This window comes from Gopherus evgoodei, chromosome 7, assembly GCF_007399415.2.
Source record: "Gopherus evgoodei ecotype Sinaloan lineage chromosome 7, rGopEvg1_v1.p, whole genome shotgun sequence".
Classification (NCBI taxonomy): domain Eukaryota; kingdom Metazoa; phylum Chordata; order Testudines; family Testudinidae; genus Gopherus; species Gopherus evgoodei.
This window is the reverse complement of record NC_044328.1, coordinates 130,230,214-130,252,892: the sequence shown is the minus strand read 5'-3', so window position 1 is coordinate 130,252,892 and position 22,679 is coordinate 130,230,214. Positions and strand designations below refer to the sequence as shown.

At 63.9% G+C, this 22,679-nt stretch overlaps 1 protein-coding gene across 1 annotated transcript in view; it reads left to right on the top strand.

The window, feature by feature from the left end:
* The window catches only part of LOC115654873 (laminin subunit beta-2-like), a 66,932-nt gene extending 51,943 nt beyond the window's left edge, over positions 1-14,989 (top strand). Inside the window, exons 29-36 of the mRNA XM_030569734.1 lie at positions 3,078-3,281; positions 3,544-3,688; positions 3,934-4,141; positions 11,631-11,772; positions 13,589-13,765; positions 14,176-14,332; positions 14,533-14,720; positions 14,869-14,989. Coding sequence (XP_030425594.1) covers positions 3,078-3,281; positions 3,544-3,688; positions 3,934-4,141; positions 11,631-11,772; positions 13,589-13,765; positions 14,176-14,332; positions 14,533-14,666 — 1,167 coding nt within the window. The 3' untranslated portion in view covers positions 14,667-14,720; positions 14,869-14,989. The remainder of the gene's footprint in view (positions 1-3,077; positions 3,282-3,543; positions 3,689-3,933; positions 4,142-11,630; positions 11,773-13,588; positions 13,766-14,175; positions 14,333-14,532; positions 14,721-14,868) is intronic.
* The last annotated feature ends 7,690 nt before the right edge of the window (positions 14,990-22,679 follow it).

Genomic DNA, 22,679 nt, shown 5'->3' with positions numbered 1-22,679 from the left:
CAGGCTGGGCCCCTGGGGAGGAGAGGCCGGGTGGGGGCAGGTCTCTGGATGGGGGGGGTCGGGCTGGGTCCCTGGGGAGGAGAGGCCGGGTGAGGGCGGGTCTCTGTATGGAGGTGGGGTCAAGCTGGGCCCCTGGGGTGGAGAGGCCAGGTGGGGGCGGGTCTCTGGATGGGGGGGGTGTCAGGCTGGGCCCCTGGGGAGGAGAGGCCAGGTGGGGGCGGGTCTCTGGATGGGGGGTGTCGGGCTGGGCCCCTGGGGAGGAGAGGCCAGCTGGGGGCGGGTCTCTGGATGGGGGGGTGTCGGGCTGGGCCCCTGGGGAGGAGAGGCCGGGTGGGGGCGGGTCTCTGGATGGGGGTTGGGCTGGGCCCCTGGGGAGGAGAGGCCAGGGTGGGGGCGGGGTCTCTGGATGGGGGTCGGGCTGGGCCCCTGGGGAGGAGAGGCCAGGTGGGGGCGGGTCTCTGGATGGGGGGTGTCAGGCTGGGCCCCTGGGGAGGAGAGGCCGGGTGGGGGTGGGTCTCTGGATGGGGGTCAGGCTGGGCCCCTGGGGAGGAGAGGCCGGGTGGGGGCGGGTCTCTGGATGGGGGTCGGGCTGGGCCCCTGGGGAGGAGAGGCCGGGTGGGGGCGGGTCTCTGGATGGGGGTTGGGCTGGGCCCCTGGGGAGGAGAGGCCGGGTGGGGGCGGGTCTCTGGATGGGGGTGGTGTCAGGCTGGGCCCCTGGGGAGGAGAGGCCGGGTGGGGGCGGGTCTCTGGATGGGGGTTGGGCTGGGCCCCTGGGGAGGAGAGGCCAGGTGGGGGCGGGTCTCTGGATGGGGGTGGTGTCAGGCTGGGCCCCTGGGGAGGAGAGGCCGGGTGGGGGTGAGCAGAGCAGGAGGGCCCAGGGGCCTGCTGGGAAGAGTGGGTGACCTGGCTGGGCTAACCGGGAGGGGAGACAGAGCAAACCAGGACACACGGGTCAGGACCCGGGGGACCTTGGCCACGCTGCCCAGCTAGGTCCAGAGTCATGGGGTTCGGCGCAGAGATCTGTCTCCAGCAGCCTGGGCAGCTTTTCCTCTCCTGGGCTGGCAGGGCAGCTCCGCTCTCGCTGGCCTGTTCTTTGCCTCTGCTCGGAGAGGGGGGGTGCCTCACTTCCCCTTTGCAGGGTCTGGTTTAAGCTAAAACTGCCTTTGGAGCCGGTCCCATTTCCCCGGGTGGATTGCCATGACGCCCTCTCCCGCACGCCCTCCATTTCCCTCGCTGAGTGTCTGCTCCCAGACCCAGGTCTGACTTTCCTGCGTCGCCTGACCTCAGACCTTTCACCTTTTCCTTCTTTCCTCCTTCTCGCTTCCCAGTTCTTCTCTTAGCTGATCCCTTCCCCAGCTCCACTCGCTAGCTCAGCCTCTGCATCCTTCTTCCCCTCCAGCTCTTTCCAACTGCCCCTTCGGGTGGATCCCGAGCCCCCTCCTTGGCCGTCTCGTGCCAGGACAGCGTTCTGGGCTGCTGGGTTGCAGGGGTTGGCTCCCAGGCAGGGTTACAGCCAGGAGCCCCTCCAGGGAGAGAGCTGGGGCAGGGCTTGGGTGTCCCTCCGCCATGGATCCCCAGTCTTGGTGCTAGGTCCCAGCTTTAGAACAGTCCCTGGGAGAAGGCCTTCTGCAGGCCAGCCCCACAATGGGCCCCACCTTCTGCCAGGGTGAGCCACGTGGCCTCCCCGCCCCCTGACACTGGCCCTCTGGGCTTCAGCCTCTGCTTCGCCCTGCGAGCTCTGCCCGGCGAGTCCCCCTGGGACAGAGCTGGGCAGAGCCCTGCCCACTGCGCAGGGACCGATGCCCCTCGCCCAGCGCCTGCAGAGACTCAGCCAGCGCTGTCCCCTGGCGCGACACAGAGAGTCCTTAGGGCAGCCCAGAGAAGTGAAGGTTGCAGCATCGGCCGTCCTGCTCAGCCAGCGCCCAGCCCCTTGGTGCAGGCTCTGTCTATCTGCCCTCCTTCGGCAGAGCCCTGGCTCCTGCCAGCCCCCAGCTCTTCCCCTGCCCCCCAGTGCTTTGATCTCAGCTGGGGACTGTTCAGCCCCCCAGGGGAGGCAGGTCCCTCTGGGGCGTTGCGTGCTCGGTGCCAGCGTCCTGGCGAGTGGAGTCGCCAGTGTCTTCTCAAATGCCCCACTGACATGGGGAGCAAGGCCCAGGCGGCCATGTCGCTACCCCTACCCTGAGAGCACCCGGCCCTTCCCTGCCCGCTGGGGAGCCAGGCAGCATCGCAGGGAAACCGAGGCATGGACACAGGGTGGAGGGCAGGTAAGGCACCTGGTGGCGGTCTGGGTCTTCAGCGGCATTTCAGCGGCAGGGGGCCCTTCAGTGCTGCCAAAAACATGGAGCAACTGAAGGGCCCCCCGCCACCGAAATGCCCCACAAGCCCTGGCCCGGCGGCGGTCCATGTCTTTGGCAATGGGGGCCCTTCAGTCGCTCTGGGTCTTCGGTGGCATTTTGGCGGCGGGAGCTCTTCAGTGCTGCCGAAGACCCAGAGCGACTGAAGAGGCCCCCCGCTGCCGAAATGCCACTAAAGACCTGGACTGCCGCCGGGTGAGTACAAGCACCGCGGCTCCCCGCTTTGCTCCAGGCCCCCTGCATCCTCTGGGCGGCCCTGCGCGGACAGGCCTCATAAAAACATGACCAAATGTTCCCACGTTGTCCCAATTCACCTCCCCGAGAGGGGTGGCAGGATCGATGGGAGAACTCTCCCATCTGCCGAGTGCTGCCTCCACCAGGCTCAGCTCGGGTTGCTGCATCGCTCCGGGAGGGCGATTTTTCAGCCCCCTGAGCGATGTGGTAACACTGACTTCATGTCCTAGGGTAGAACAGGCCTCAGTCTACCCTGAGAGCAAACTGAATCCTCCTCCCTGTCCCTGGTAGCCATGTGGAGCACAGGGGGAAACTGAGGCACACCCTGGAGTCATACAAATCATTCGCCCTTTGTCGCAGCCTCCCTCCCAGGTGTGGGGACCTCAGCAAATGCAATGGCAAGCTCAGGTTTCTGCCCCCTCCCCTGGGGCCCTGCAAGGCCGGCTGGCTCTCTGGCTGACCCCCTGCCATGCACTCTCTGCCCTGCAGATCTGTGGAGTGAAGGGAGATCAGGACTGCCAACAAGCCCCCTGTGGAGGGGCCTCTTGCCAGGACGACTCCGGGCAGCGGCGCTGTGGGGGCCCAGGCTGCAGGGGGGCGCTCCCTGTCTCCACACAGGCCCTGCGCACCGCCCAGGATGTCTCACGCCAGTTGGAAAGCGCAGCCGGGCAGCTGGGCACCATCGCCCTTAAGGTAGGGTGTGGGCAGGGGCGGGACCTGTCTCCGGGGCGGGGACAGTCTCGGGCATCAAGCCTGTGATTTAAGCTGCAGGGCTCCTGGTGACTGTGTCCCCACTAGCCTCGCACGTCTGTGGGCACCCACACAGCCTTATGCACACACAAATGTGCCAGTCCCATGCCTGTGCTGCCAGCTGGGCACCTCCTTGTTCCCCCCACACTGGGTGTGGCACACAGCTGGCACCAGCCTGGAGCAATCAGCTGTGAGTCCCTTCCAGGTGCAGGAGATCCAGGAGCTGGCCCGAGGCGCCAAGAGACGAGCCCAGGACACACTGGATGGGTCCCAGGCAGCCAGAGGCCACATGGAGGAGTCCACAGCCAGACTGCGAGAATTCATCCAGAAGATCAAGGACTTCCTGGCAGGTATGGAGCCGGAGCTGAGCTGGGGTGGGCTGGGGGTTCCTAGGAATTCTGGCACCCCCCGCAGCCTGGCGCAGTGGGCGTCCCAGGGCCCCGCTACGTCGGGCCGAGCCATGGGCAGACATGGGGTGACCCGGGGCCCAAGTCGGCAGCTTCAGCAGTCCCGTGGGTGCCCAGCCATGCCCCAGCCTGCCCTGCTGGCATGCCTAGGACCTGCTGCCCATGCTGAGGGCCGTCCCTGTCTACAGAGGAGGGAGCCGATCCGGAGAGCATCGAGCTGGTGGCCCGGCAGGTGCTGAACATCTCCCTGCCCAGCAGCTCCAGCAGCATCCGACACCTGCTGCAGAAGATCCAGGACAGTATCCGGCAGCTGGACGGGGTGGACGCTGTCCTGAACAGCACGGCCCACGGCCTGGCTGCCGCCAAGGAGCTGCTCACACGGGCAGAGCAGGCCAGGTGAGTTACCAGGGACGGGAGCAGGCCAGGGGCTCTGGCTGAGGGTGTGGGAGGAGTGTCTGGTCCCAGCCTCTCCCTGCAGGGGGCACTGTGGGGGCAGGGTGCTGGTTGTGGGAGTGGGGCAGGGTGCTGGCTCTGGAGAGAGCTTGCAGCAGTGGGTGCTGTGGGGGCAGGGCAGGGCAGAGGGTGGCTCTGGGGGAGCTCGTGCTGTGGGGGCAGGGCGGGGCAGGGTGCTCGCTCTGTGGGAGCTCCCAACAGGGGGTGCTGTGGGGGCAGGGCAGGAAGTGGCTCTGGGGAAGCTCCCAGCAGGGGGTGCTGTGGGGGTAGGGCAGGGCGCTGGTGCTGGGGGAGCTCCCAGCAGGGGACGCTGTCACGGAGTGTGGGGGAGTCCGGCCCTGCACCCCTCTTCCTGGGACCCACAGTGACTCTTAGCCAACCAGTAAAAAAGAAGGTTTATTGGACAACAGGAACACAGGTTACAGCAGAGCTTGCAGGCACAGTCAGGACCCCTCAATCGAGTCCTTCTGGGCTTTCAGGGTGCTTGGATCCTAGCTAGGATCCCCTGATTCTTCTTCGAGTGATTGCTCATATCCATTCCAGTTAGGTGTACGCGCCGCGCGTGCACATTCGTCGGAAAACTTTTACCCTAGCAACTCAGTGGGCCGGCAGGTCGCCCCCTAGAGTGGCGCCACCATGGCGCTCCATATATACTCCTGCCGGCCCACCCGCTCCTCAGTTCCTTCTTACCGCCCGTGTCGGTCGTTGGAACAGTGGAGCGCGGCTTAGCTGACCTCCACTTCCCTAGCTACTCGTTTTCTCGTATATAATTATGCAGTTAGAACCCTTTTATATATATATTTGTATGGTTAGTTTAGTTAGCGGGGTTCAGGAAGTAGCCCCTTCCATGAGCCCAGTGCCGGAGCCATGCATGGCTCACCGGGTTTTAAAAAGGGGCCCGGCTTGCCAGAAGCCGCGGCCGAAGAGAGATCTACATGACTCCTGTTTGAAGTGCCTCAGGGAATCACACTTGACAGATAAGTGCCCCATTTGCAAGGCTTTTAAGCCGAGAACAAAAAGGTGCGGGACTTTCACTTGCCCCTCCACCTTGGGCGCGGAGCGATGTTCAAGCGGCGGGCAGAAGCGCCTCCTCGGCACCGGACCCCGCCGGTACCACCAAGGCCTTTCGGCACCGACCGTCGCCGGCACCGATGTCGACTCGGCACCGCTCCCTTCTTCCGAGGTCGAGAGAGTCTACGATTCCTGCTGGTGCCTGGCGGCTCCCCGGCACGCGCCGTGGTTGAGCCCCCTGCTCCCGCTACTTCCGTGCCACCTGCATCGCAGCCAGAGAGCTCGCCTCAGTTGCGTTATCCGGCACCGTCACCTGCAGAGGCACCGATGACTTCGGCTCCGTCGATTCCAGTCCCCCAGGACCAGGGAATCCGCTGCCTGGCAGCTCCCCGGCTCGCGCCGTGGTAGAGCTTACTGCTCCTGCTGCTTCTGTGCCAGCTGCACCACAGCTAGACAGCTCGTCTAAGATGGCTCGCCCGGCACCGACGACGTCGGCACCGTCGATCCCGGTCCCACGAGGGCCGTAGAATCCGGTGCCTGACGGCTCCCCGGCACGCGCCGTGGTTGAGCGTATTGCTCCTGCTGCTTCCGTGCCAGCGGCACCGCAGCCAGAGAGCTCGTCTACTCGGATCGCCCGGCGCTGACACCTGCTACGACACCGATGACGTCGTCACCGTCGATCCCGGTCCCATAAGGGCCGTAGAATCCGGTGCCTGACGGCTCCCCGGCACGCGCCGTGGTTGAGCGTATTGCTCCTGCTGCTTCCGTGCCAGCGGCACCGCAGCCAGAGAGCTCGTCTAGTCGGATCGCCCGGCGCTGACACCTGCTACGGCACCGATGACGTCGTCACCGTCGATCCCGGTCCCACAAGGGCCGTAGAATCCGGTGCCTGACGGCTCCCCGGCACGCGCCGTGGTTGAGCGTATTGCTCCTGCTGCTTCCGTGCCAGCGGCACCGCAGCCAGAGGGCTCGTCTACGTCGGATCGCCCGGCACCGACACCTGCTGCGGCACCGATGGCGTCGGCACCGTCGATCCCGGTCCCACACGGGCCGTAGAATCCGGTGCCTGACGGCTCCCCGGCACGCGCCGTGGTTGAGCGTATTGCTCCTGCTGCTTCCGTGCCAACGGCACCGCAGCCAGAGAGCTCGTCTACGTCGGATCGCCCGGCACCGACACCTGCTGCGGCACCGATGACGTCGGCACCGTCGATCCCGGTCCCGCAAGGGCCGTAGTATCCGGTGCCTGACGGCTCCCCGGCACGCGCCGTGGTCGAGCTAATGCTCCGGCTGCTTCCGTGCCAACGGCACCGCGGTCAGAGAGCTAGTCTAAGTCGGATCGCCCGGCACCGACACCTGCTGCGGCACCGATGACGTCGGCACCGTCGATCCCGGTCCCGCAAGGGCCGTAGAATCCGGTGCCTGACGGCTCCCAGGCACGCGCCGTGGTTGAGCTCCTGTTCCGGCTGCTTCTATCGGCACCGTCGATTCCAGTCCCACAAGGGCTATCGAATCCGGTGCCCGACGGCTCCCCGGCACGCGCCGTGGTTGAGCGTATTACTCCCGCTGCTTCAGTGCTGACGGCACCGCAGCCAGACAGCTTATCTAACTCGGTTCGCCCGGCACCGGCACCTACCGAAGCTCTGATGACCTCGGTACCGTGGATCCCGGCCCCACGAGGGCCGTCGAATCCGGTGCCTGACAGCTCCCCAGTACGCACTGTGGTTGAGCCTGCTGTTCCCTGCACGCCGGAGATGTTACCAACGGCGAGGGCTCTCAGTGCCATGACAGAGTCAGTGCTGCCTGACCCGGGCACCGCCGGTACGGGTAATACAGTCTCTTCAAGGGACTGTCCCCTGTCAGTACAGCAGAGCGGCACCGTCCATGATCACGGTCCCGCAGACACTCCAAGTCCTGTCGGCACGCCGGACACCACTGGCAGTCCCGGTACTGTTTTCCTCGGTACTGGTCACACTCGCTGCACCGGTCGGTATCCCGTTCGCCGACCCGCTATCGGCACCGTTCCGACATCTGGCACCGGGGCAGGTACCTTGACTCCTGTAGCTCTTCTCCGAGCCTCGAGATCTCGGTCGACCTCCCGACACCGTTCTGGTTGCGGGTCTGGATCTCGTTCCAGGTACCGATACGCCTCCCGATGCCGGTCCCCGGTGCCGAGTTGGGCAAGGTCCGAGTGAGTCAGAGACTCGGCCCGTGCCTTCTTTTAGTACCTCCATGGCCATCCGGACACGCATCCGTGTCATCCCATATGCGCAGATTTTATGCTCAGGACCACGATCCTGATATCATGGCCAGCGGGCGCCAGCCCCGAAGCAGAAAGAGCCTTGGCGAATGCAAGGTGTACTCTGCAGGGGCCCTGCGCCTCTGGGTAGCAAAGCAACAAGCCTTGCTTAGCTGCGATAATTATAGCACCTGGGTGGAGGAGTTTCTCCCTCGAACCTCCCACCTAGAGTTCGCTGCCGTCTTGGAGGACGGGGGAAAGAATTTACCCTTTGTTGGTAAAGGCATCTTCGCGGCAGAGACAGCCCCAGACTGCGAAGCCTGCTGGACAATAGGGTCCTAATGCGTCTCAGCGTGTATACGCTTGCGACCAAACGCAGGCCTTTATGGCCCCAGCCGCCATACTCTGTGCCTAGCCAGAGGCAGAACTCTGGAAAACGGCAAGGCCAAGGTGGTCGCAGACAAACGTCAGGCCCCCTAAAAAGCCAGAGTCGAGGTCCCTCGCAATTACCACTGGGACCAAAGACGGACCTTCCAAGGTTCGTCGGAGGGCGGTGTACCAGTCGCAGGACGGGATCCTGATCCCGCTTTCTCCTGGCATGGCCCCAGTTACTTTTAGATCGCTGGGTCCTGCGCACGATGGAGCATAGGTACCACCTTTAAATTGCTCCAGCCCTGTCCCCCTTCAGCGGACGAAAGGGGCTAGGGGTTTTACTCCCGTTATGCCCTAGTTCCCCACTCGAACACAGGTCTCAGACCTCCCTGGTCCTGCATGGACTCAACCGGTTTGGGATAAGGTTGAAGTTCTGCAGGGTATCCCTGGGAACCATTATTCCATCCTTGCCTCCTGGGGGCTACTATGCCGCCCTGGATAGGAAGGACGCGTACTTTCGCAATGCCATCTTCCCTCCGCACGGGAGATGCCTCCGCTTTATAGCCAGCGGTGAATACTCCCGGTTTACGGCCATAGTCGCCGCCTACCGTAGCTATGTCGGATATGCGTTTTTTCCGTATTGGGACGATTCGCTTATCCGAGGAGACTCTGACACACAACCCACTCAGCCGTGGGCATCGTCACGGTCTTATTCACAGATCAAGGCCTGATGATTACTATAGAGCAATCCACTCTGGTTCCCACGCAGAGGTTGGGCTTCCTAGGGGCTATCTTGGTCTCCTACCTAGCCGGAGCCTGCTTATCGCAACTGCGGTTTTAGGCGATGGCATCAATCATCTGAGGTCTGAAGGCTTTCCCAACGACCTCAGCTCGTTCTTGTCTCAGTCTCCTGGGTCCATGGTTGCCCGCAAGTTTGTAACCAAACACGCCAAGCTCCGCCTCCGTCCTCTCCAAGTCCGGCCCACCTCGGCGTACCGCTTGGACAGGGAGCCAATGGTCATGGTAGTCACCGTTCCCTCGAACGCCTTAGGCTCCCTAGAGTGGTGGCTAACCCCCTCCTTGGTGTGGACAGGATGCGGTTTCATCCGCCCCAGCCCTCACTGCCCCTGACGGCGGACGCATCATCTCTCTGCTCGAGTGCTCATGGTCACCTCCGAGCTTAAGGCCTTCGGTCTTCTAGGGAGCTGGCATTCCTCATTAATGCCCCAAAAATCAGAGTAGTCCGCCTGGCATGCCAGGGGTTCCAGCGGCAGCTGCGAGGCCGTTGTATCTCGGTGTTTACAGCCAACACAATGGCCAGGTGCTTCATAAGCATTCAGGGGGGACATAGTCCTCCCCCTTTTTTTTTGTCAGGAGGCCATCCATTTCCGGGTCTTTTGCATGGCCCGCTCGATGGAGCTGGCGACGTCCTTTCTCCCAGGCGTTCGGAACGTCTTATCTCTTTGACTCAGCAGGTCTTTCCTGTCTTACGAGTCATCACTCTGCCCCATGTGAGGCGTCCCGCTTTCCGGAAGTGGAAATGGTTCCTCACACAGACCTGTTCGCTCACCGCGAGTGCAGGAAATGCCAGGTGTTCTGCTCCTTCCAAGGTCTCTCCTCGGAATCGATCTTGGACGCATTCCTGATACCGTGGAACGGCCAACTGCATTATGCCTTCCCGCTGTTCCCACTGGTTCGTTACGTCCTGCTCAAATTCCGCAGGGGCGGAGCGTGCGTCATCATGATCACTCCAGAGTGGTCCAGGCAGCACTGACATACCACGTTGCTCGGCCTGTCAGCCCAGACCTCATCACTCAGGGCAATGACAGGCTTCGTCACTCGGACCTGCAGCCTCTTCGCCTCACGGTGGCTCCTGCGTACCTGAGTTGGGGTGACAGGCAGCCTTCCACCTGGTCAACGTACCGAGCCAGGTGGAAGCGTTTCCTTTACAGCTGCAGTACGCTCGATCTTGCTCCTGCTGAGGTCTCGATCCCCTCTATTTGGCCTGCCTCTGGCCTTCAGCGGCAGGATCTGGCGGTATCATCGCTGAGGATACTCTCAGCAGCCGTCCCTACCTTCCAGCAGGCTAAGATGGACGTTCAGTGTCCCACGCTCTATGGGTTCGAGGTCCCTCAAGGGCTTGGAGCGCTTGCACCCTCGGGTGCGCCGCCCAGCCCCGCCCTGGGGCCTCAACCTAGTCTTGGCCAGACGGGTCTCTGAGATCAGAGCTCTTACGAAGGTTCCACAAAGACAAGGTGCAGTTGTGACCGCACCCGGCTTTCCTCCCTAAGGTGTTTTGGCCTTTCATGTTACCCACAGCTCAACGCAATGGGCATAACCGTTGCACTCCTTGGACATCTGTGGAGTGCTCGCATTATGTTGTGCTGACAGAATCATTTCCTAAGGTGCCCCAGCTCTGCCCCGGTAGCGGGCCAAAGGGAGGGCTTGCTTGTTTTCCTCTCAGAGGATCTCATCTTGGGAGATGGCGGACATCCCCACTTGTTCTGATTTGGCTCATATTTCCCCAAGCCACATCACCGTGCATTCTACCAGGGCTCAGGCTTCATCTGCCGCCTTGCTGGCTCGTGTTTCTACCCACGAGACCTGTCGCGAAGCTCCATTGGTCCTCGGTCCATACCTTTGCTTCGCAGTATGCCCTGGTTCAGCAGTCAAGAGAGGCTGTAGCCTCTGGCTCGGCAGTTTTATTCTGCCACATTTCACTCCGACCCCACCGCCTTTGTAAGGCTTGGGATTCACCTAACTGGAATGGATATGAGCAATCACTCGAAGAAGAAAAGACGGTTACTCACCTTTGTAACTGTTGTTCTTCGAGATGTGTTGCTCATATCCATTCCGCACCCGCCCTCCTTCCCCACTGTCGGAGTAGCCGGCAAGAAGGAACTGAGGAGCGGGTGGGCCGGCAGGAGTATATATGGAGCGCCATGGTGGCGCCACTCTAGGGGGCGACCTGCCGGCCCACTGAGTTGCTAGGGTAAAAGTTTTCCGACGAATGTGCACGCGCGGCGCGTACACCTAACTGGAATGGATGTGAGCAACACATCTCGAAGAACAACAGTTACAAAGGTGAGTAACCGTCTTATTCCGCCCACACAGCCCCAAACCCAAACTCAAACTGCTTCCCTCCTGCCACTCCCTTCCTTTGTCCCCTTCCCGGGCAAAGGTGTTGACCTTTCCCCTCCCTTACCTAGCTCAGGTTACAGGCCCTGGCATCGTCCATCCCCTAAAGTCCTCCCCTGCTCTCCCACTCCCCACACAGACAGTCCCTACTGCATCACAGATGCTGTGGGGGAGCTCCCAGCAGGGGGCGCTGTGGGGGCGGGGCAGGGCGCTGGCTGTGGGGGAGCTCCCAGCAGGGGCGCTGTGGGGGCAGGGCAGGGCGCTGGCTCTGGGGGGCTCCCAGCAGGGGGCGCTGTTGGGGGTTGGGCAGAGGGTGGCTCTGGGGGACTCTCAGCAGGGGGCGCTGTGGGGGCAGGGCGCTGGCTCTGGGGGGCTCCCAGCAGGGGGCGCTGTTGGGGGTTGGGCAGAGGGTGGCTCTGGGGGACTCCCAGCAGGGGGCGCTGTGGGGGCGGGGCAGGGCGCTGGCTCTGGGGGGCTCCCAGCAGGGGGCGCTGTTGGGGGTTGGGCAGAGGGTGGCTCTGGGGGAGCTCCCAGCAGAGGGCGCTTTGGGGGCGGGGCAAGGCGCTGGCTGTAGGGGGAGCTGCCGGCAGGGGGCGCTGTGGAGCCGGGGGGGGAGCTGCCTGGGGGGAGGGGTGGGGAGGGGCCCTGAGGGTGATGCTGCCTGTGCCCCCACAGGGACCGAACGGTGGGCGTGAGGGGGGTGATCGTGGCCACGCAGGAGGTGCTGGCGGGGGCGAAGGTCCAGGTGTCCGTGGTGGGGCACGTGCTGAGGAGCACCAAGGAGACGGTGCGAGGTGTGGAGAGCAGCGTGAAGGAGGTGAGGGCTCTGCCATCCTGGGGACCCTCGTGGCCCCCCCAAGCCAGGCTGTGTCCTGCCCCGGAGTTCTCCGCACACATTAGGGCACCCACCCGTTCCCAATCCGTGGGGCTCCGGGTGTACACGACTGCTGCCGGGGTGCAGTGAGAGAGCCTCACCCGGTAATCTCCTCCATCGCCTCCAGTGACTAACAACCCCCAGACCCAGTGCCCCCCGTGCCTGGGAGCCTTCTCTCTGGCCAGCCAGGATCGGGTCCGTTTGGGGGCGCCTGTCTCTGCTCGGCGTCACTGGCAGAGAGCTGAGCTCTGGCGGCTCTGGCCGTGGGGCTGGGGCCTGGAGTCGGTTCCCAGGAATGTCCCTTTGGAGCCCAGTTTTGGTAGGGAGGTGAGTTCTGGGGAGCTCTGCCTTAGCCAGTCGTTACCCTAACATTTTACGAGCCCGCCCCATCCCGCCATAACGACGTTCCCAACGGGCCCCACCCTGGTGTAATGACATTCCCCACCAGCCCCGCCCTGGCATAATGAGGTGCCCAATGGGCCCCACCCCAGCTTAATGATGTTCCCAACCAGCCCCGCCCTGGTGTAACAACGTTCCCAACCGGCCCTGCCCCAGCGTAACAATGTTCCCAACCGGCCCTGCCCCAGAGTAACAACATTCCCCACTGGCCCCGCCCCAGGATAACAACGTTCCCAACAAGCCCCGTCCCACTGTAACAACGTTCCCAACCAGCCCTGCTCCAGCATAACAACGTTCCTAACCAGCCTTTCCCTGGCATAACAACGTTCCCAATCAGCCCTGCCCCAGGGTAACAACGTTCCCAACGAGCCCTGCCCCGGTGTAACAACGTTCCCAACCAGCCATGCCCCAGGGTAACAATGTTCCCAACTGGCCCCAACCTGGCTTAACAACGTTCCTAACCAGCCCTTCCCTGGCATAACAACGTTCCCAACCAGCCCTGCCCCAGGGTAACAACGTTCCTGACCAGCCCTTCCCTGGCTTAACAACGTTCCCAACAAGCCCCGTCCCACTGTAACAACGTTCCCAACCGGCCATGCCCCAGGGTAACAACGTTCCTGACCAGCCCTTCCCTGGCATAACAACGTTCCCAACCAGCCCTGCCCCAGCGTAACAACGTTCCCAACGAGCCCCGCCCCAGCGTAACAACATTCCCAACCAGCCCTTCCCTGGCATAACAACGTTCCCAACCGGCCATGCCCCAGGGTAACAACGTTCCCAACTGGCCCCGTTCCAGGGTATTAAAGTTCTCAACCAGCCGCGCCCCGGCGTAACGACGTTCCCCACCGGCCCTGCCCCGGCGTAATGACATTCTCAACCAGCCCCGCCCCGGTGTAAGGACGTTCCCAATCGGCCCCACCCCAGGGTAACAACACCCCACGGGCCCCAGCCCCAGAGCCTTCGTTTACCCCTCACAAAATGAATGATGTAAGTGAGGGACAGTCAAAGCACCAGCCAGCCCAACACGGGGGAGGTGGAGCCGCTGAGACAAAGCGAGGGGGAATGAGGATTTCACCCACCCACTCTGGGCTGTGATTTCTTGCCAGGCAGACGCTGTTCGTTAGCCAGCTCAAGCTTCGTGTCTGCCCCCGGGGACGGGGGGGGGTCTCCATCCGACCCGCTCAATAGGCCCTTGGTTCAATGTAATTTAGATGGACTGTGCAGACGTGACGTCCTGCTCCTCAGCGAATAGCTGCTGCTCGGCTGCTCTTTTCTGTAGCGTCCACGCTGCGGGGGTGGGTGGGACCGGGGGCACCCTCGTCCCGCTGGCTCTGGTCCAAACCCACTCTGTCCCGCGCAGGCTGAGCGCAGGCTCCGGGGGCTGCAGGAGAAGGAGTCGCAGGTGCTGCTGCCCCTGCAGGCGCTGGCCAAGCAGGTGGCTGCCCTGCAGGACAAGTCCAGGGCCAACCGGGGCCTGGCCAAGGAGGCCAAGGAGAAAGCAGAGCGGGCTGTGTCGGCCACGGGGGAGCTGGGCCAGGTGAGAGCGCCCGGCCCTGCCAGCCTCCAGCGTCTTACCCCTGCCCTGGGCTCCTGGATGCCAGCCCCTGCCCTCCCCAAACCCACACAGTACCTGCCCCTCCCCTCAGCCCTCCCCCTGAGCCGCACAGCACCCTCCTCTTCCCACAGCCCCTGCCCTCCCCCTCCCTCACACAGCACCCGCCCCCTCCCCGTAGTCCCTGCCCTGGGCTCCTGGATGTCAGCCCCTGCCCTCCTCAAACCCACACAGCGCCTGCCCCTCCCCCCAGCCCCTGCCCTCCCTGTCCCCTGCACAGCGCCCTCCGGTCTGCTCAGCTCACTGCAGCCCTGGGGGCAGTGGGCCCGCGCACCCAGAGGGCAGGACCCCCACGAGCCTGGTGCTGGGTGTCAGCCTATGCCCCTCTGCCCCAGGCGCTGGCAGTGGTGACACCGCGCTACGCGGCGCTGAAGAGCCAGGTGGGCGGGCTGGCCGGGGCCTTGGGTGCGGCGCTGCTCCGGGTGACGCGGCTCCTGCAGGACGCCCAGCAGCTCCTGGAAAAGGCCAGCGGCAGCCAGAGGAAGCTGGAAGGTACCCAGGGCGGGCGCGCGGCTGGGGGTGGCAGGAGCAGTGCCCAGCCCCACTCGCCAAGGGCCCTGCCGCCCCCCAGTCAGATGGGCACTCGGGAGGGGTACGGGCACGTAGCGTGAGGGGCTGCAGGCCGGGCTGGCTGTGGGCCCGGCTGGGGGGCCATGGCGGGGGGGCTCACCGCGGTCTCCGCCTGTCTGCAGAGCTGGAGCGGCGCTTTGGGGCCAGCGAGGAGCTGCTGGAGGCCAAGGCCAGGCAGCTGCAGGTGCTGGAGAGACGAGTCTCCGGGCTGCTGGAGGAGATCCGGGAGAAGACCAACGCCTACGCCACCTGCTAGTGCCCGGGCACCGCCTGCTGGCCTGACTGCCCATCGGGACCCCCGCAGAGCCCCCTGCCCCCCCTTCCAGGCCCAACTGCCTGTCTGGACCCCCGTGGAGCCCCCCCGCCACCCCTGGACCTGCCTGCCCACCTGGACCCCTGCGGAGCCCCCTGCCCCCCATTCCAGTCCCGACTGCCCATCTGGACCCCCGCAGTGCCCCCCCCCGCTGCCCAGCTGGGCCTCACTGCCCGTCTGGACCCCCACGGAGCCCCCTGCCCCCCCTTCCAGGCCCAACTGCCTGTCTGGACCCCCGTGGAGCCCCCCCCGCCACCCCTGGACCTGCCTGCCCACCTGGACCCCTGCGGAGCCCCCTGCCCCCCATTCCAGTCCCGACTGCCCGTCTGGACCCCCGCAGTGCCCCCCCCGCTGCCCAGCTGGGCCTCACTGCCCGTCTGGACCCCCACGGAGCCCCTGGCCCCCCCTTCCAGGCCCAACTGCCCATCTGGACCCCCACAGAGCCCCCCTGCCGCCCCAACTGCCCGTCTGGACCCCCACGGTGCCACCCCTGCTGCCCCGACTGCCCGTCTGGACCCCCATGGTGCCCCCCCGCTGCCTCCCTGTGACAATGTGGTTCTGGCAGGACCCAACTGAGAGTGCCAATTCAGGACCAATTGCTCAAACAGGGCAGTTACAGCCCAAGGCTGGGGTTTTTCTGCCTCTAAGGCAAACCAAACCAGCCAGACAAAAGGACTTCGGTTTCATCCCACTGGCCAACCACAAGTCACACAAGCAATTTCCTTAGACACTCCAGTCTCCCAGTATCACCACCAGTGCCACCCGTCCTGGGGATGAATGGTTATGAAAACCAACATCCCGATAAAAGAAAAAGGTTCTCTCGATCCCAAAGAATCAAGCCCTAGACCCAGGTCAATGTACACATCAGATCTTACCCACAAATCACGCTGTTGCCAATCCTTTAGTGTCTAAAATCTAAAGGTTTATTCATAAAGGGAAAAAGGTAGAGCTGAGAGCTAGAACTGGTTAAATGGAATCAATTCCATACAGTAATGGCAAAGTTCTTAGTTCAGGCTTGTAGCAGTGATGGGATAAACTGCAGGTTCAAATCAAGTCTCTGGAGAACATCCCCCGCTGGGATGGGTCATCAGTCCCTTGTGTAGAGCTTCAGTTTGTAGCAAAGTCCCTCCAGAGGTAAGAAGCAGGATCGAAGACAAGATGGAGATGAGGCATCAGCCTTATATAGGCTCTTCCAGGTGTAAGAACTTCTTTGTTCTTACCATGGAAAATTACAGCAACATGGAGTCTGGAGTCACATGGGCCAGTCCCTGCACACCCTGCTGAGTTACAAGGCGTATCTGCCTCCTCTCAATGGGTCAGTTGTGTAGCTGATGGTCCTTAATGGGCCATCAAGCAGGCTAAGCAGAGCTAACACCAACTTGTCTGGGATGTCTCCCAGAAGCACCGCACATTTTTGAAATACAGACAGTATAGAGCCAATGTTCATAACTTCAACAACCAAATGATACACACAAACAGCATAATCCTAACCAGCAACCCAGAACCTGGTCTTAGACACCTTATATGACCCCCTTTACATAAGATTTGGTGCCACTACAGGACCTTGGTTGCAACCATGTTCTATATAGTCCCAGTTTATATCAATAATGTCACACACCCCCAGGCCTGACTGCCCCTCTGGACCCCCATGGAGACCCCTGCCCCCCCTTCCAGGCCTGACTGCCTGTCTGGACACCTGCAGAGCCCACCAGGCGCCCTGGGGCCTGACTGTCTGTATGGACCCCTGCAGAGTCCCCCTGCTGCCCCTGCCCCCCCACCCCCGCCCCAGCTGCCCCTGGGCCTGACTGTCTGGACCCCTGTGGAGCCCACCACTGCCCCCAGGCCTGACTGCCCGTCTGGACCCCCACGGAGCCCCCTCCAGCTGCCCCTGGGCCTGACTGTCTGGACCCCTGCAGAGTCCCCCTGCTGCCCCTGCCTGGGCCCAGCAGCGCATCTGGACCCCCACAGTACCCCCCCAGTCGCCCCTGGGCCTGACTGCCCATCTGGACCCCTGCAGAGCCCCTCTGCTGCCCCCTCTGAGGCCCAACTGCCCATCTGAACCCCCGCGGAGCCCCCCTGCTTCTCCCCGGGCCTGACTGCCCGTCTGGACTCCCATGGTGCCCCCCAGCCGCCCCCGGGCCTGACTGACCATCTGGACTGCCATGAAGCCCCCCCGCCACCCCCGGGCCTGACTGCCTGTCTGGACCCCCATGGTGCCCCCCTGCCACGCCCCCTTCCAGGCCCGTCTGCCTATCTGGACCCCCACGCCTTCCCTCCATGCTGTCCTCCCGCCCCCTCTGCGCTGCTGGGCTGGGTGGCCCTTAGAAGGGCTCAGTGGGCCCCTGACAGCAGTGGGGGGCTCCCCTGGGGGAGCTGTGGAGGGTGCCTGCCCCCTCCCTCTCGCAATGCAGACTGGACAAGTGGATGAGGGATTTGGACCCTCCAATCCACAGGGGTCCCCACAAGGACCCAAGGCAGAGAGACACCCCCAGCAGGGCCCCCCTGGATGCCCCCAATCCACAGGGGCCCCCCACAGGGACCCAGGGCAGAGAGACGCCCCCAGCAGGGCCCCCCCACCAAGGACACTCCTGAGCCACAGCCACCTCCCAAAGGGACCCAGGGCAGAGAGATGCCCCCAGCAGCCCCCCCCCAGGACACCCCTAATCCACAGGTGCCCCCCACAGGGACCCGGGGCAGAGAGACACCCCCAGCAGGGCCCCCCCAAGGACATCCCTGATCCACAGGGGCCCCCCACAGGGACCCAGGGCAGACAGACACCCCTAGTAGGGCACCCCCAAGGACACCCACCCCCTATCCATAGGGGTCACCCCGGGGACACAGGCTCATGGTGTGATGAGGCCCCTGCCCCCCCCATCCCAGACATTCTGGGATTATTTCCTGTCCCTCCCACACCCCACAGCAGATGGGGCTGGGGAATGCCCCCCAGGGAGGGCAGAGCCAAGTGCCCATACTGCTGTGGGGGTCAGAGCTGGCGTGCAGGCCCCTCCAGTGGCAAGGATGCCCCAGCCCCCCACCCTTTGCCTGTCCTAGAGGGAGTCAGAAGTTCTGCTGGCAGCCTGCTCTGTGTCCTGTCACTGCCCTCCCTGGCCACGGGCTGTGCCCGCTGCCAGCCAGCTGGGGGCTCTGGGCTCATGGGCAGGCAGTGCCGTGGGGCCAGCACTGTGCTAGGGAGCGAGTGGGAAGCCAGGGGCGGGCCCCACCTGGAAGGGGCCCCTCCTGGCTCCAGGCTCTGCCCGGCCAGCTCCTGTAGCACCCCTGGACTCTGCCAATAAAGGCCTAAGCCCGTGGCCCCGGCTGCTCTGTGTTGCATGCAGGCTTCTGCACTGGGCACTGCCCCAGCGCCCAAAGGGACCATGGCTCTATGCTGACTCTGCCCCAGGGGCCCCGGGCGATGCTGGCTCTGCTCCCTACGAAGCTGGTGGGCGATGCTGGCTCTGCCCCGGGGGCCCTGGGTGGTGCTGGCTCTGCTCCCTACGAAGCCAGTGGGCGATGCAGACTCTGCCCCAGGGGCCCTGGGCGATGCTGGCTCTGCTCCCTACAAAGCTGGTGGGCGATGCTGGCTCTGCCCTGGGGGCCCTGGTGACTCTGCCCTGGGGGCCCTGAGTGATGGTGGCTCTGCCCTGGGGGCCCTGGGTGATGGTGGCTCTGCCCCGGGGGCCCTGGACAATGGTGGCTCTGCCCTGGGGGCCCTGGACGATGGTGACTCTGCCCCGGGGGCCCTGGGCGATGGTGGCTCTGCTCCCTACGAAGCCGGGCAGGACTCTGGGGAGCCTCCTCTGTTGGAGCAGATGGTCCCCAGGGCAAGAAGCTCCCACAGCTTCCATCTTCCTGGGTCTGAGCTCAGAGCATCCAGCATCCCCTGCCCCTCCGTGCGCTTCCCGCAGCGAGTCACCCGGGTGGGGTCCTGGGGCAGCCAGAGGGCCCTGCCCCCCCCCCCCCGCAGGCAGACGGGACTCTCAGCCAGCCGGGGAAACAGCAGGGTTATCAGTCACAGGATCACGGCGAAGGGCAGAGCTCGTTAGCACAGAAATCAGGGACTTTCAGCCAAGTCCATCTTGGGAGTCCTGGGCCAGGCAGCCTGGCTCCCCCCTTCCAGCCCCTCACACAGACTGCCAGCCTCCAGGCGCCCCACCTCCGACACCCCATTGTTCTTCCTCCTTCTCTTTGTCTTGCTTCCTGGGCAAAAGGTGTCACCTGGTCGCACCCCCCACCCCCGTCTCAGGCCATGTCTACATCTAAAATTTGGCAGCGCTGGTTGTTACAGCTGTATTAGTACAGCTGTATAGGGCCAGCGCTGCAGAGTGGCCACACTTACAGCAACCAGCGCTGCAAGTGGTGTTAGATGTGGCCACACTGCAGCGCTGTTGGGCGGCTTCAAGGGGGGTTCGGGGAACGAGAGAGCAAACCGGGAAAGGAGACCAGCTTCGCCGCGGTTTGCTCTCGCGTTCCCCGAACCCCCCTGCAAACCGCAGGGAAGGAGACCTGCTTGCTCGGGGGTTCGGGGAACGAGAGAGCAAACCGGGAAAGGAGACCAGCTTCACCGCGGTTTGCTCTCGCGTTCCCCGAACCACCCTGCAAACCGCAGGGAAGGAGACCTGCTTGCTCGGGGAACGCGAGAGCAAACCGCGGCGAAGCTGGTCTCCTTTCCCGGTTTGCTCTCGCGTTCCCCAAACCACCCTGCAAACCGCAGGGAAGGAGACCTGCTTGCTCGGGGGTTCGGGGAACGAGAGAGCAAGCCGGGGAAGGAGACCAGCTTCGCCGCGGTTTGCTCTCGCGTTCCCGGAGCCACCCAGCAAACCGCAGGGAAGGAGACCTGCTTGCTCGGGGTTCCGGGAACGAGAGAGCAAACCGGGAAAGGAGACCAGCTTCGCCGCGGTTTGCTCTCGCGTTCCCGGAGCCACCCAGCAAACCGCAGGGAAGGAGACCTGCTTGCTCGGGGTTCCGGGAACAAGAGAGCAAACCGGGAAAGGAGACCAGCTTCGCCGCGGTTTGCTCTCGCGTTCCCGGAGCCAACCAGCAAACCGCAGGGAAGGAGACCTGCTTGCTCGGGGTTCCGGGAACGAGACAGCAAACCGGGAAAGGAGACCAGCTTCGCCGCAGTTTGCTCTCGCGTTCCCGGAGCCACCCAGCAAACCGCAGGGAAGGAGACCTGCTTGCTCGGGGTTCCGGGAACGAGAGAGCAAACCGGGAAAGGAGACCAGCTTCGCCGCGGTTTGCTCTCGCGTTCCCGGAGCCACCCAGCAAACCGCAGGGAAGGAGACCTGCTTGCTCGGGGTTCCGGGAACGAGAGAGCAAACCGGGAAAGGAGACCAGCTTCGCCACGGTTTGCTCTCGCGTTCCCGGAGCCACCCAGCAAACCGCAGGGAAGGAGACCTGCTTGCTCGGGGATTCGGGGAACGAGAGAGCAAACCGGGAAAGGAGACCAGCTTCGCCGCGGTTTGCTCTCGCGTTCCCCGAACCCCCCTGCAAACCGCAGGGAAGGAGACCTGCTTGCTCGGGGTTTGGGGAACGCAAGAGCAAGCCGGGGAAGGAGACCAGCTTCGCCGCGGTTTGCTCTCGCGTTCCCGGAGCCACCCAGCAAACCGCAGGGAAGGAGACCTGCTTGCTCGGGGGTTCGGGGAACGAGAGAGCAAACCGGGAAAGGAGACCAGCTTCGCCGCAGTTTGCTCTCGCGTTCCCCGAACCACTCTGCAAACCGCAGGGAAGGAGACCTGCTTGCTCGGGGGTTCGGGGAACGAGAGAGCAAACCGGGGAAGGAGACCAGCTTGATTACCAGAGGCTTCCTCAGGTATGCTGGGATACCTGCTTATTACACGGAGGTCAAGAAAAGCGCTGGTAAGTGTCTACACTTGATTACCAGCGCTGGATGACCAGCGCTGGATCCTCTACACCCGAGACAAAACGGGAGTACGGCCAGCGCTGCAAACAGGGAGTTGCAGCGCTGGTGGTGCCCTGCAGATGTGTACACCTCCTAAGTTGCAGCGCTGTAACTCCCTCACCAGCGCTGCAACTTTCTGATGTAGACAAGCCCTCAGGTTACACAGCTGCAAACAGCTGGGCAGCAAAAATCACACACCCAATTCCCACCCCTGAAGTATGGTGCAGCACACAGGGAAACTGAGGCACACCCAGTATTGGTATAGGACAGTAAGACTCACATGCAACATAACCAGATGAATAAAACTCCACTTCATCACAGGCCCAGTGCTGACTCTGCCCTGCCTGCAGGTGCTGGCGTGTCTCCTTCACCCGCAGGCCCCATCCCAAACCCAGCCAGGTCTGGGGCCATGCACCCAGGAGAGGGTGAGAACGTGGAGGCGTTTGGGACCGTGCTCTGTGAAGTGGGACTGGGATGGGCAGCATGTCCAGGGAAGGGCTGCTCAGTCCCGGGCCGTCTGCGCCCCCGGGAGCAGCGGCCAGCAGTGGGCACAGGGAGCTCAGGGCAGATGCAGTCAGAGAGTGGATCTGCCCCCTGGGCCGGCTCCCCCAGCCAGAAGCTTGTACCCCAAGGGGCTGGCCAAGCACTAGCTGCCCTTGTGAGCTGGGCATGGGGTTCCCGGGGGCTCTGCCCTGGATTAGGTGGGGGTCGGGCTCAATGACTGAACAGTGCCTTTGGGGTGGAACCAGCTCTTGGAACACCCTGCCCCCACCCTCTCCAGGGGCAGCCAGAGCCCCCCACTTTGCCCCAGGCACTCCCCAGACCACTCCGAGTGTCCAGGCCTGGCCCCTCCAGCGTGGGGGAGTCAGATTCGCCCAAGGGAGGCAGCTGCCGTGGGGCAGCCTGGCTGGTGGCAGGGCCAGAGGCTGGCACAGGCCTGGAGCCATCGCTGCTCGGTGAGCGCCAGCCAGGCAGGACCCAGAGCCCCACCGCGGGGGCAGCCCCGGGCCCTTGCAGGAGCAGGCTCCAAACCCCAGGAACTGGTCCATTCTTGAGGGGGAACCAGGGGAGCTCTGGGCTGAGCCCTTCTGCTTCCAGCCCGAGGGCTTGGCCCTGCTTGTGCCAGCGTGAGCGGGGTGGGCAGGGCCGGGCCTGGCGTGGGGGTCAGGCTGCCTTGCCGAAGGACTGAGCTGCCCAAGCTGTGCCCACCAAGGGCAGCCTGCGGAGTCCCCACATCCCTGCAGGCAGCATGAGCTGCATCACTGTCGGGTGCCACCATGCTCACCCCTTCCAGGAAGGGGTCCCAGGCTGGCCAGGGCCCCGCATCGGTGCTGAGCAGGGGTATTTACTGGGGTCCAGACCCAGCGTCCATTGCCCAAGCGTGGCTGGTGCTGCAGTGCCTGCCTGGGCTGCTGCCAGCCTGAACCAGTAGCTCAGGGCAGCGCCATCCAGCACCATGGAGCATTAACCCTGACCCGCAAGGCCACCCCCGCCCCTGCCCCCCGCATGCTGCAGCCGGCCAGGGCAGCCCCAATCCTCCGGCACGGGGTGGGACAGCGTCAAGCCAGAGGGTGCCAGTGTGTAGTTAGCTGAACCGAGCCATCAGTTCACCCACCCCCCTCGTTCGGCACTGAGGCGCCTGCCTCTGGGGTGGGGCTGGTTATAGAGGGACCCTTTGCCCACTGCAGAGCTGCAGTCTGCTCTGCAGCAGGGCACGGGGGCTGCTTATACAGGGACCCCTCGCTGGCCACTGGGACAGGCTCACTGCAGAGGGTGGGGCCTGAGGAAGGGACGCAGCTTCCCAAACCCTCCAGCTGGGCCCTAGCGGGTGGGGTGGGGCGGGATTTGGCCCAGCTGTCCTTGACTGAAATCCGGCCTTGGCTGCCAGCGTCTGTCCTGCAGCCCCCGCCCCGGACTTGCATTCCAGCCCGGGCCAGCCAGCGCGGGGGAAAAGCCGGAGCCGCCTGGAAAGGAGCTGAACCCCAGGGCCTGCGCCCTCCGGCTCTCCCCGTCTGCACCTGGCAGCGCCCCAGGGCCGTGCCCACCAGCTCCCCCCG